This window comes from Gracilinanus agilis, chromosome 3, assembly GCF_016433145.1.
Source record: "Gracilinanus agilis isolate LMUSP501 chromosome 3, AgileGrace, whole genome shotgun sequence".
Taxonomy (NCBI): Eukaryota; Metazoa; Chordata; class Mammalia; order Didelphimorphia; family Didelphidae; genus Gracilinanus; species Gracilinanus agilis.
This window is the reverse complement of record NC_058132.1, coordinates 35,163,701-35,174,552: the sequence shown is the minus strand read 5'-3', so window position 1 is coordinate 35,174,552 and position 10,852 is coordinate 35,163,701. Positions and strand designations below refer to the sequence as shown.

The 10,852-nt window shown below is 43.2% G+C and overlaps 1 protein-coding gene across 1 annotated transcript in view; it reads right to left on the bottom strand.

Annotated features, from left to right (window-relative positions):
* Positions 1-10,852, bottom strand: part of PRDM16 (PR/SET domain 16) — a 70,740-nt gene that overhangs the window by 24,905 nt on the left and 34,983 nt on the right. The window contains exons 7-8 of the mRNA XM_044668651.1: positions 10,309-10,478; positions 7,863-7,940 (exon numbers count right to left, since the gene is read on the bottom strand). Coding sequence (XP_044524586.1) covers positions 7,863-7,940; positions 10,309-10,478 — 248 coding nt within the window. The remainder of the gene's footprint in view (positions 1-7,862; positions 7,941-10,308; positions 10,479-10,852) is intronic.

Below are 10,852 nucleotides of genomic sequence, written 5' to 3'. Positions count from 1 at the left end.
TTCCTTCCTTCCTTCCCTTCCTTCCTTCCTTCCTTCCTTCCTTCCTTCCTTCTTTCCTTCCTTCCTTCCCTTCCTTCCTTCCTTCCTTCCTTCTTTCCAATGCACAAAATAAAATACAGAGGATTATAAAAATAGAGAGGATTATTTTAAAAAAGTAAACTATATTAAGGTATAATTATCAAAATATTGGGCAAAATAGGTAGCACGATGGATAGAGTGTTGGGCTTGGAGTCAGGAAGACTCAAGTTCAAATCTGACCCCAGACACTTACTAGCTATGTGACCCTGGGCAAGTCACTTTACCCTGTTTGCCCCAGTTCCTTATTTGTAAAATGAGCTGGAAAAGGAAAGGGCAAATCACTCTAGTACCTTTGCCAAGAAAACCCCAAATGGGGTCATGAAGAATCAGACATGCCTGAAATGACTCACCAACAACAGTCAAAATATTAAAAGAATAAATTTATGGTACCTCAGTTAAGAATCCCTACATTAGACTGTCTCTCCTAAATCTCTAATTCTGTGATTCTTTGAACTGGCCCTTTAATGAATAAATTTGGACATTTTCAAATGGATAGTCTGGCTGGAAAGAAGTAGTGTTATAATGTTAATAATAGCTAACATTTATGTAGTATTTTAAGGATTATAAAGCACTTTATGAATATTATTGCATTGTAGTGGGTAGAAAGGGAAGGAGGCATGGTTCAAGTCTTGCCTCTGACACAGAGTGGCTTTGTGACCTTGGGCAAGTCACTTAACCCCTAAATGTTTGAGGTCCCTTTCTAAGATTTTAAGCTGTAGAGAAGGTGCCGATGGGCCTCGGTAGACAGAGTTTCCTCACATGGGAGTTCTCTATACTCATGAAATCATAGATGTGGTCGGTATTCTCATCCACTGCTCAGACCAGGCTGAGACTTGGAAGTGTTTGGAAGCAGCTGTGTGTGCTGAGGTGGCTGGGAAGTCTTTGAAAAGTTCTACCTGCCGTCTCCTGCTTAGACTATGAGCGATGGGATCCAGGGTCATATATGGGAAGTAGATCAAGGGTTTGTTCAAATAAAAATGGGAAACAGAGGGACTTGTGAAAGGCACTCTATCTCATGTCTCTGGGGTCAGAAGGAGGAGGGAAGAGAGAACCTGTATTAAATTTGGCCTCCAAGGGCCCAGATCCTGCATCTCTCCTGGTTTTAATCTAAATAAATGACCCAGGCAGAGACGTTGACTTAAAATTTAGGGGAGCAGTGAACAGAGGGGCTGCTGGGAAGTCCGACTTTTCAGGCAGCTGGGATTTGCTTTGTGAATCAACTGACAAATGGCTAGTGGAATTTATTGTGGAGCAGTCGAAAATAATACAGCACTAGACTCCAAAAGCTAATAAGCCAGAGCAAACAGTGAATAGCAATGAGGTCTAACAGAAGGACTTTTAGAAGGACCTTGGAATAATCAGGGATATCCCCAAAGAACAGCTCCAGAAAACCAGGAGGCTCTTTCAAGAGGGCAACAAAAGGAGTGGGGGCAGGTAAAGAGGGATGGTGCCCACCGTAGGTGCTAACAGAGGTCACCAGTGGGGAGGTTGGTCTGGGCCGAGGATCCTTGGGGGCCCCTGCAAAGAGGTTGCCCGCCCACTTAGAGCCAAGGGACTGATCCTGGTGGCTTCGTGCTGGTTCCAAGAGGATGAGATGAGAATGACTGTGGGAGGGTGGAGAAGGAGGGAAGGATTTCTAAAAGGAAAAGAGAAAGGAAAAAGAAAGATTGAGGGAAAGAGAGAGAGAGAAATGGGGAGGAAAGGAAAGAAGAAGAGAGAAATAAAAGAAGAGAGGAAGGAAGAAAGAGTAGAAGGGAAAAGATATAAATAATAATAAAAATGGAACAGTGGTAGTACTACTAATAGCTAAGTTTATATACATCTTCTAGTGCCAGGCACTGTGTTAAGTGTTTTACAAATATCCTCTCTTCAAATCTGGCTTCAGACACTTCCTGGTTATGTGACCTTGGGCAAATCACTTAACCCTGATTACCTAGCCCTTACTGCTCTTCTGCCTTGGAAAGAATACTCAATATCAATTCTTTTTTTTTTTTTTTTTACTCTTATCTTCCATCTTGGAATCAATACTGTGTATTGGTTCCAGGGCAGAAGAGTAGTAAGGGGTAGGTAATGGGAGTTAAATGACTTGCCCAGGGATATACAGCTAGGAAGCATTTTAGATCAAATTTGAACCTAGGACCTCCCATCTTTAGACCTGGTTCTTGATCCCCTGAGCCACCTGGCTGCTCCCCCACCCCCTCAGTAACAATTCTAAGACAGAAAGTAAGGATTAAAAAAACTAACAAATGAAAATCTTCTTTCATTTCATCCTCACAATTCTGGGAGGTTGATGCTGTTATTATCCCCATTTTAGTGATGAGGAAAATGAGGCAAACAGAGGCTCAATGACTTGCTCAGGGTCACACAGCTAGAAAGTATCTGAAGCTAGATTTGAAATCAAGTTTTCCTCATTACAAACCCAGTGCTCTATCCACTGGACCATCTAGCTACCCCTAAAAATAATGACAATGATAACATTGCCAGTAACTCCCATTTGTATAACTTTTTAATAACAGCAAATACCCTTGAAGTAGGTGTTATTGTTTCATTCTTTATTTTAGAGGTGAGAAAACAGAGGTCAGAGAATTATAATGGCACACTGATGGCCAAATTGCTAGTTAGTTTTGGAGGAGGGACTTGCAACTTACTGTGTGACCTTGGGCATGTCATTTAACTGCTCAGTTTCCTTATCTGTAAAATGAGAGCGCTGGAGTAAATGATTTTTTTGGACCCTCTAAGCTCCAGATCTATGATCCTCTTTGAGTCTCAGATTCCTCACATATAAAATGAAGGGGTTAGACTTGATGGCCCCTGAGGTCTCTTGTAGCTTTATCTCTGATCTATAGCTAAGGAAAAGTAAAGCAGGGAGAAGGAAAGAGCCAGAGAAGGAAAGCACCTGAGCTGTTACCAAGCTAGGATACAGGAATACCAAAACCCACCAGTAGGAAGATAGTTTAAAAGTGGCCACACACAGATTCGAGCCACATGTTAAATGCCTACTCTGCTTGGAAGTTCTAGCTTAATGAAGATAACAGGGTCAGGGACTCTGAAAGGAAATGAAAGAAAAACAAACCTCAAACAGACACTGAGGCGAAGCCCATCCTCATACATGGAATTGCCAGCAGATCTAGCCAACAGTCTGCCAGAGGCTCCCTTTATGGTTGAGGCTGGAAGCCTGGGTGTAATTCAGGAATCGCACACATCACTCTCCTGATGCTCAACACTTAGGCTGCCTGGGGGGAAGCAGGTTTCTTCTCTTCTTCCTGGGTCAGGTTTTATGTCTTTCTAAGGCTGACTTGGTGGGGTTTTTGCAAAATACAAGTGTCACTAAAGTCATCTCTTCTTAATGCATGAGGAGAGGGTAACTCAGCATAGAGATGCTTGATAAATGAACTCAACTGATTTTGACCTTCCAGGGAACATCTTAAGTAGAATTAAACCCTTACTTTGGGCTCCCACTTTGAGAGGAAGCAGGAGAGAAAGAACAGTGGTTATGATGGAAAGGATCTGAGTTCGAATCTTGCCTCCAGCAGAACTTCCTTTGTGATTTGGGCAAGTCCCTTAAATTTCCAGGGCTTCATTTTCCTCATCTGGAAAATGAAAGGGGCTAAACAGTATCTCTGAGGTCTTTCCCAAATTTAAATAAAAGATCCTATGAGTGATAGATGTGGAGATATGAATTCAAATCAAGCTTCAAATTCTTATTAGCTGTGTATTCTTGGATGGATAATTTTGTCTCTCTAAGTCTCTGTTTGCTTCTCTGTAAAAAAAACAATAACCACAGCACCTATCCTTCTAGGGTTATTGTGGGCAACTACATAGTGCATAGGTCTGGAGTAGGGAAGAGTCATCTTCCTGACTTCAAATGCAGTTTCAGCCACTTATTAGCTGGGTGACCCTAGGCAAGTCACTTCACCCTTTTTGCCTCAGTATTCCTCATCTGTAAAATGAATTGGAGAAGGAAATAGCAAACCATTTCAGCATCTTTGCCAAGAAAACCCCAACTGGAGTCACCAAGAGTTGGACAAGACTGAAAAAGAACTAAACTCCAGGATTATTGTGGAGCTCCAGTGGGAAAATGTGTCAGATATTTTACTTTACAAACTTTAAAACAATATAGAGATGGGAGCCTTTTTTTCTCTATTTGAAACACATGCAGGTACATTTTTTTCATCATCTTTAGCAAGAATTTTTTTTTAACCCTGACCTTCCATCTTGGAATCAATACTGTGTATTGGTTCTAAGGCAAGAAGAGTGGTAAAGGCTAGGCAATGGGGGTTAAGTGACTTGCCCAGGTTTACCCAGGTAGGAAGTGCCAGAGGTCAGATTTGAACCCAGGACCTCCCATCTCTGGGCCTGGCTCTCAATCCACTGAGCCACCTAGCTACCCCAGCAAGAATTTAAAAAAGAGGTAGTTTAAATGTTACTGAATCTGTCTACTTAGGCAAGATGAGGTAGCTTCCTGATAAAATATATTCCCTGGCCCCACTTTCTTTTTCCCTTCTTTAGAAGCAATGTATTTATAGTATAAGGACTATATCACAACATATGGGATTTATAGCAAATACTGAATTTGCTTGCAGTCAGAGGTTCTGGGTTCAAATTCTAACTTAGCTCCCTGAACTTTGGTGGTCACATAATTCTTTGAACAATAGCCATTTAATAAGGTGCCTCTAGTTGCCAAGAACTGCACTGACCACCAGAGACACAAAGAAAACAGTTCCTGCCCTCAAGGAGCATTCTTTCCATTAGCAAAACCAACATGTATACATATATATTGATACAAAACAATTCAACTTACACCTACAGTAGTAACTGTATACGAAATATATTAGGTAAATTATATACATCCTATTGGAAAAAATAATCTAAGTAGATCCATGATAATAAAAATATATATGGCACTTTGCCTACCATAGATTTATATCAATGCTAGCTATCATCATTATTAATATTATTATTAATACTAATAAATTTAAGGTAATTTAGCAGAGTACTAGAAGTTCAATTAATTGAGAAGCATTTATTAAACAGATTCTTGTTGTTCAGTCACATCTGGCTTTCTGTGACAAAACTTGGAGTTTTCTTTGTAAAGATTCTTGAGGGATTTGCCATTTCCTTCTCCAGGTCATTTGACAGATGAAGAAACTGAGGCAAATCAGCTGTGCCTGACTTTTTATGACCCCATTTGGGATTTTCTTAGCAGAGATCCTGGAGTGGTTTGCCATTTCCTTCTCCAGCTCATTTTACAGATGAGGAAACTGAGGTAAATCTGTCTTGTCTGACTTTTCATGACCCCATTTGGAGTATTATTGGTAAGGATACTGAAGTAGTTTGCCATTTCCTTTTTGATAGAGGAGGAAACTGAGTCAAACAGGGTGAAGTGACTTGCCTAGGATCGTCCAGTTAATAAGTGTCTGAGGCCAGATTTGAAGCCAGAAAGACTCGTCTTCCTGATTCCAAGCCCAGTGCTCTATTCATTGTACCCTTGTCCCTGCCCAGAAATGTAGTCGCTTTGAGGAAGGCTAGGGATTCTGACAGATGGAAAAGATGAAGAGGGAGGATATTCTCAACACTGAAATTTAGGATTTGAATTCAGATCCTTCCTCATTCCAAGTTCCACATTCTTTCCGTTTTCTCCCAAGATTCTCAGACAAAGCCAGGTTTTTGCAGAAAGCAAAAACACAAACCCGAAAAACTTTCCAAACAATGATTGTACCCTAAGTTGGATGTCACCATTTGGAGAGAGCCAAAGAAATCAATGATAATTAAATTCTTCTAGAAACAAGGTTCCTGGCTCTCTTGGGGGCTATTTCAGCTAAACACTATCCAGAAGTCAGCTCTCTATTACAGGAAAAACACACAGCTCATTTTCTGGGAGAAGAACAGACCAAATCAATCTTTTCCTCCTAACCTTTGTTTAGCTGGATGTCACCCTCTTTCGGAGGGGGAAAGCCTGAACGAATGATTGGTGAATAATTGGGAGCTTTCGCTGATCACGGGAGGGCAAGAGCGAGGATTGTAGCAATCTGGCTAGACATATTGTGGACCACATGCATACATTTCACAGGGAGAAGGGAGGAGTGTTTGTGAGGGCCAACATTCACCAGCCATCCCAGGCATCCCGGGTGCAATTTAACCTTTCCCCCAAGGTACTGGGGGCCAGATGTCTTAATTCAATTAGCATGCAAATCAACAGATCCACCAAGCATTTATTAAGTGGATTCTGGGCCAGGCACTGGGCTAAGGTCTGCAGATACAAGATACAAAGAGGAAAATGAACCTGCCCCTGTCTAGTGGAAAGAACACTGGATTTGGTATCAGGGGACCTGCGGTCAAATCCCAGGCTGGTCACTTATTCCCCAGGTGACCTTGATCAAGTCGCTTTCTTTCTCTGAACTTCAGATCCTTATCTATAAAATGAGGCCACTGGGAGGCAGCTGGGTGGCTCAGTGGATAGAGAGTCAGGCATGCAGATGGGAGGTCCTGGGTTCAAATCTGGCCTCAGACATTTCCTGTCTGTGTGATCCCCAATTGCCTGGCTCTTCCTACTCTGATACTTAGTAATGATTCTAAGACTAGTAATGAGCCCAAGACAGAAGGTAAGAGATTACAAAATAATAATAAGGTCATTGGCTTAGATGCCTTCCAGTTCTAACTATATGGTTCTCAAAGATGGCTTATGGGTTGCTATGGTCAAAGAATCTATCACCAAGTGATTGTTGTTCTTTATGGTTGTTTATGGTATGACTCTTTATGATCCTATCTGGGGTTCTCTTGGCAAAGAAATTGGAGTGGTTTGCCATTTCTTTCCCCAGCTCATTTTACAGAAGAGGAAACTGAGGCAGACAGAGGGAAAGTGACTTGCCCAGCTAGTAATCCATCTGAGGATGGATTTGAACTTAGGTCATTCTTGAGCCAGGTCTGGTGCCCTATTCACTGAGCAACCCAGCTTCCCCCACCAAGTGGGTTGCCTTCTGGTGATGAGCATCTCAGTCCTTAGCCCAACCAGTCTTGGAAATTGTGGACACTTGTGCCAGGACTCTGCCTGAAGGCTTTTGTTAGGGTTTGCCTATCAGGGAGGGAGCCAGGTATAGTAAAAAAAAAAAACAACAAAAACATGCTCGATTGACAGGCAGAGGACCTGAGTTCAATTCTTGACACTTATTACCTTAGAGACCGCAGGAAGGGAAGTAAACATCTGTTTCTGCCACTTGCTTCCCAAATGAAAGAGCAGACCTCCAAGGTCTCTTTCTGCTCTGAATCTAGTATCTGATGGATATGTGAAGTTACCTGGTGCTAACAAGCGCCCCCTCCCCAGACAAGAAATCAGCTTCTCAGCAGAGGCTTTTAGTGAGAAATGCTCTAAGTCAAAAGAGTGAATTTAAACTGGGAAATTTCAATCCTTGTCAGTAGAGGCTTAATCTGGCCACACGTAGAACCTACATTGTACAGGCAAAAGCAAACAGATTGAATCAGATCCCCCCACAAAAATAGCTGCCTCTCTCCCCCGGCTTCTTTGCAGAGGTGGCCTCTCTGGGTGTCGAACAGCTGTAGAACGTTAGACTTTTACACTGCGTTGGTTACTTTTGTGGGACCGTTTTCTCCCTCCTTTTCATTCTTTGCTAGAAAGCCTGGGCCTCTGGGAGAGGGAATGAAGGAATGAAGGAACGAGGACGGCTCACACTGGGGCATGCAAGTCATCCAAAAAGAAACACCAACAAAAATTTAATTAAAATTAAAAAAATGTAATGAAAACTTTGCAGAGCCAGAAAACTCCTTACCTGTAGGGCTGCTCCCCAGTATGTGTTCGAAGGTGTCTAGTGAGATTTGCTGATCGCGGGAAGATCTTACCACAGTACCTGGTGGGGAATGAACACACCATCACCTTTAGACTCCTCGAATGCCGGAAAACCCAATCCATGTCAGCTCTGACAAGGTTCTTTTGATGTGGCCTTTTCCAAGGATCCCATTTCCAAAACTGAAATGAGCTTATCCGCTCATGGCGGCCACCATTGGTACAGATAATCCCCAATAGCCAATAATCCTCAAATGTTTTCCAGATGGATTAAAAATGCATTATATGATTTCCCCGCTGCCCCCCCCCCCCCGAAGATCTCCCTTCATAATCCTTGTTAGCTCAGGCTAGATCAGTGACCACAATGGACCACTTGGGGAATATTATTCTACTTCAAGATGTCCTCACCCCAGCCAAAAGTCACCCTCCTAAGCCCCTCAAGCTCCTTATGAAGTGGTGAAGGAGACACAAAGCAGCAGTTGGGGGATTCTGTGGTGTCCCGCAATTCTTTAATTTCATTAGAACCATAACTAGGGTGGGACGCCTGGGACTTTGCACCAAGGGCGTTTGAAGGGCACAGACGACATTTTCAGTTCCATAGCAACAGAGAAACAACTGATCCGCCTCCATCTCTTTCCCTGGCCACCATTCCTTTATGTAGGCTGCCTGCCTCGTTAGAATGGAAGCTTCCTGAGGCCAAGGAAGGCAATATTTTTGTATTCGTTTTTCTATTACGTCATAAGCACTTGATAAGTGCTTTTCATTCCCAGGTGGACTCTCTGGATTCTGTTTCTTGGTGTTACAGGGGCTCTGCCTGCTGGGATAAATTTAAGGTGTGGGGTGAGTTTGGGCCATGCCCCAAGTCTGTTTTTTTCCTACCTATAAAAATGACCAGTTCTAGCTCTATTATGCATCCTCAGATTGCTTCATGGGACCTTTTTGTATCAAACAAGGAAAATAGGAGGAGAATGGAATACCAGACTTCCTGGGGGTTGGTTGACTAAGTGGCTAATCAGCAGTAGAGGAAAGAACTTGATGTCATAAATAATTAAAACTATCTGTGTGCCAGTGATTGGTGGAAAGATGGACAAGGGGCCTTGACCTCCATTTTTTTTTTTTTGGTAGCTATTTTTTTCTGGATGTCCATTATTAGACAATCCTGCTTCCGACCGTGGAAGCATTGAGTGCCAACAGGGACCACATTCTCTCAACACCTCAGCAATGGTGGTATAATGGCCCACAAGCATCCTGGGGACCTTGGAAGGCAATAATGGTTAGCCCCTGACCCCAGATAATCCACCAATAGATGATGGAGAGTTCATGCAACAGTTTTCAATTGCAAAGATCTTAGAGTTGAAAACTGACTTCAAGAATTCTGCTCAACTCAAATCTGGAGGCCAAAGAAGGCTAAAAACCCCATCCTCACCCCCAGGTGCTAGGAATATAAAGGATGGAAGGAGTCAGGCACAAGGCTTTGGGAGAGGTCTGCAGATAGGAATTGTGGAGCCTCTGAAAAGGGTAGGAAGCCCATGGAATAAGGCTATGATCGGAGCTCATATGTTTAGGTCTAGAATGGACCTCAGAGACCATCCAGCCCAACATCCCTAGGAAACTGAGGCACAAAGTTTAATTATTATTATTATATTTTGAGGCTGGGCCAGGCTATCTCTCCCATGCTGGAAATGTAGTGGTTACTAAGTGACCCGATCCCACTATCGATTGGCCCCTGCTGTTGCTGACCTGGGTTGGCTTGGCCTTCTTTAGCCCTAGTAGAGATACCCGATGAACTTAGCCCTTTGCAGTGTGTATCTCCATGCTGACAATTAGGCAAGGAGGAGAGAGGTTAAATCCTAGGTTACGTGAGCCAAGATTTCAACCCTCGTCCTTTGATCTCAGAACCGGGACTTTTTCACAAGGGCTACACTAAAGACCCATCGTCAAAGGAACACGTTTGGACCTTTGTTGTGTCTGGAACTTAGGAAGGAATTGCATTAAGCCATTCATGCTTCCCACCTGGTTTCCACGTGGATGACAACATTCTTCCCAGTGGAACGTAAGCTCATTGAGGGCACCTATGGTTCCGTTTTACATTTAATAAATGTTTATTGAATTTAATTGAGAGGAAGCCCAATCGTTTAGGGTCTGGGGCTGTGTGGGATGACTTTCCCAGTCAATTTGGAGGAAGGTGATAAACCCGGGTCTCCCAAGAGTCAGGCCTTCACCAAGGTAGCCGAGGGTCCTTTACCAAAAATGCCCCAAACAAACAAAAAATCCAGACCACTAAATGGCCTGGAAGTCAACCCCAGAAGATACTAGAGAATACACTTTAAATACTTCTAAAAAGAGCTGTTGCCAGGAAAACTGGAATATTGGTGTCCCAACCCCTTCCCCTTCTGTTGGATGCCCAATGACTTGGCCAACATGAAAGTTACCTGCACGTGTAGCGTTCCTTGCCCTTCCGCAGGATGGGGTCTGACAGCGTTGGGGGTGGGGACCTGAAACTGAAGGGGTGGTGGGGGAGGGGTTGCAGGGAGCTTCCGGTGTCCGTCTTCATGCCTGCAAAGCCCTCCAGCTTCTCCGTCATGGTTTCAATGGCTGACATCTGCTCTCACACAAGAAAGAAATGATGTTAGGGAGAAGGCAGCCAGGTGGCCTGGGCTGGGCCAGCTGAAAAGAAGACAAATTCCTGGTTTCAAATTCCACCTTGAGTGCTTACTACCTGTGGGACCATGGACAAAATCCCTTATTTTTTTCGTCTATAAAATGGGAATAATAATACTTATATACCTTTCTGAGAGGTGAGGCTCAGAGGAGTTAATATATGGAGGATGCTTTGAAGATAAAGTATTACATATATGCCAGTTGTTAGTATCTGACTCCTACTGCTTTCTTAGTATTCCAAATTTATACAGCATTTTCTCCCTTCCTTCCTCCTTTCCTTCCTTCCTTCCTCCCTTCCTCCTTTCCTTCCTTCCT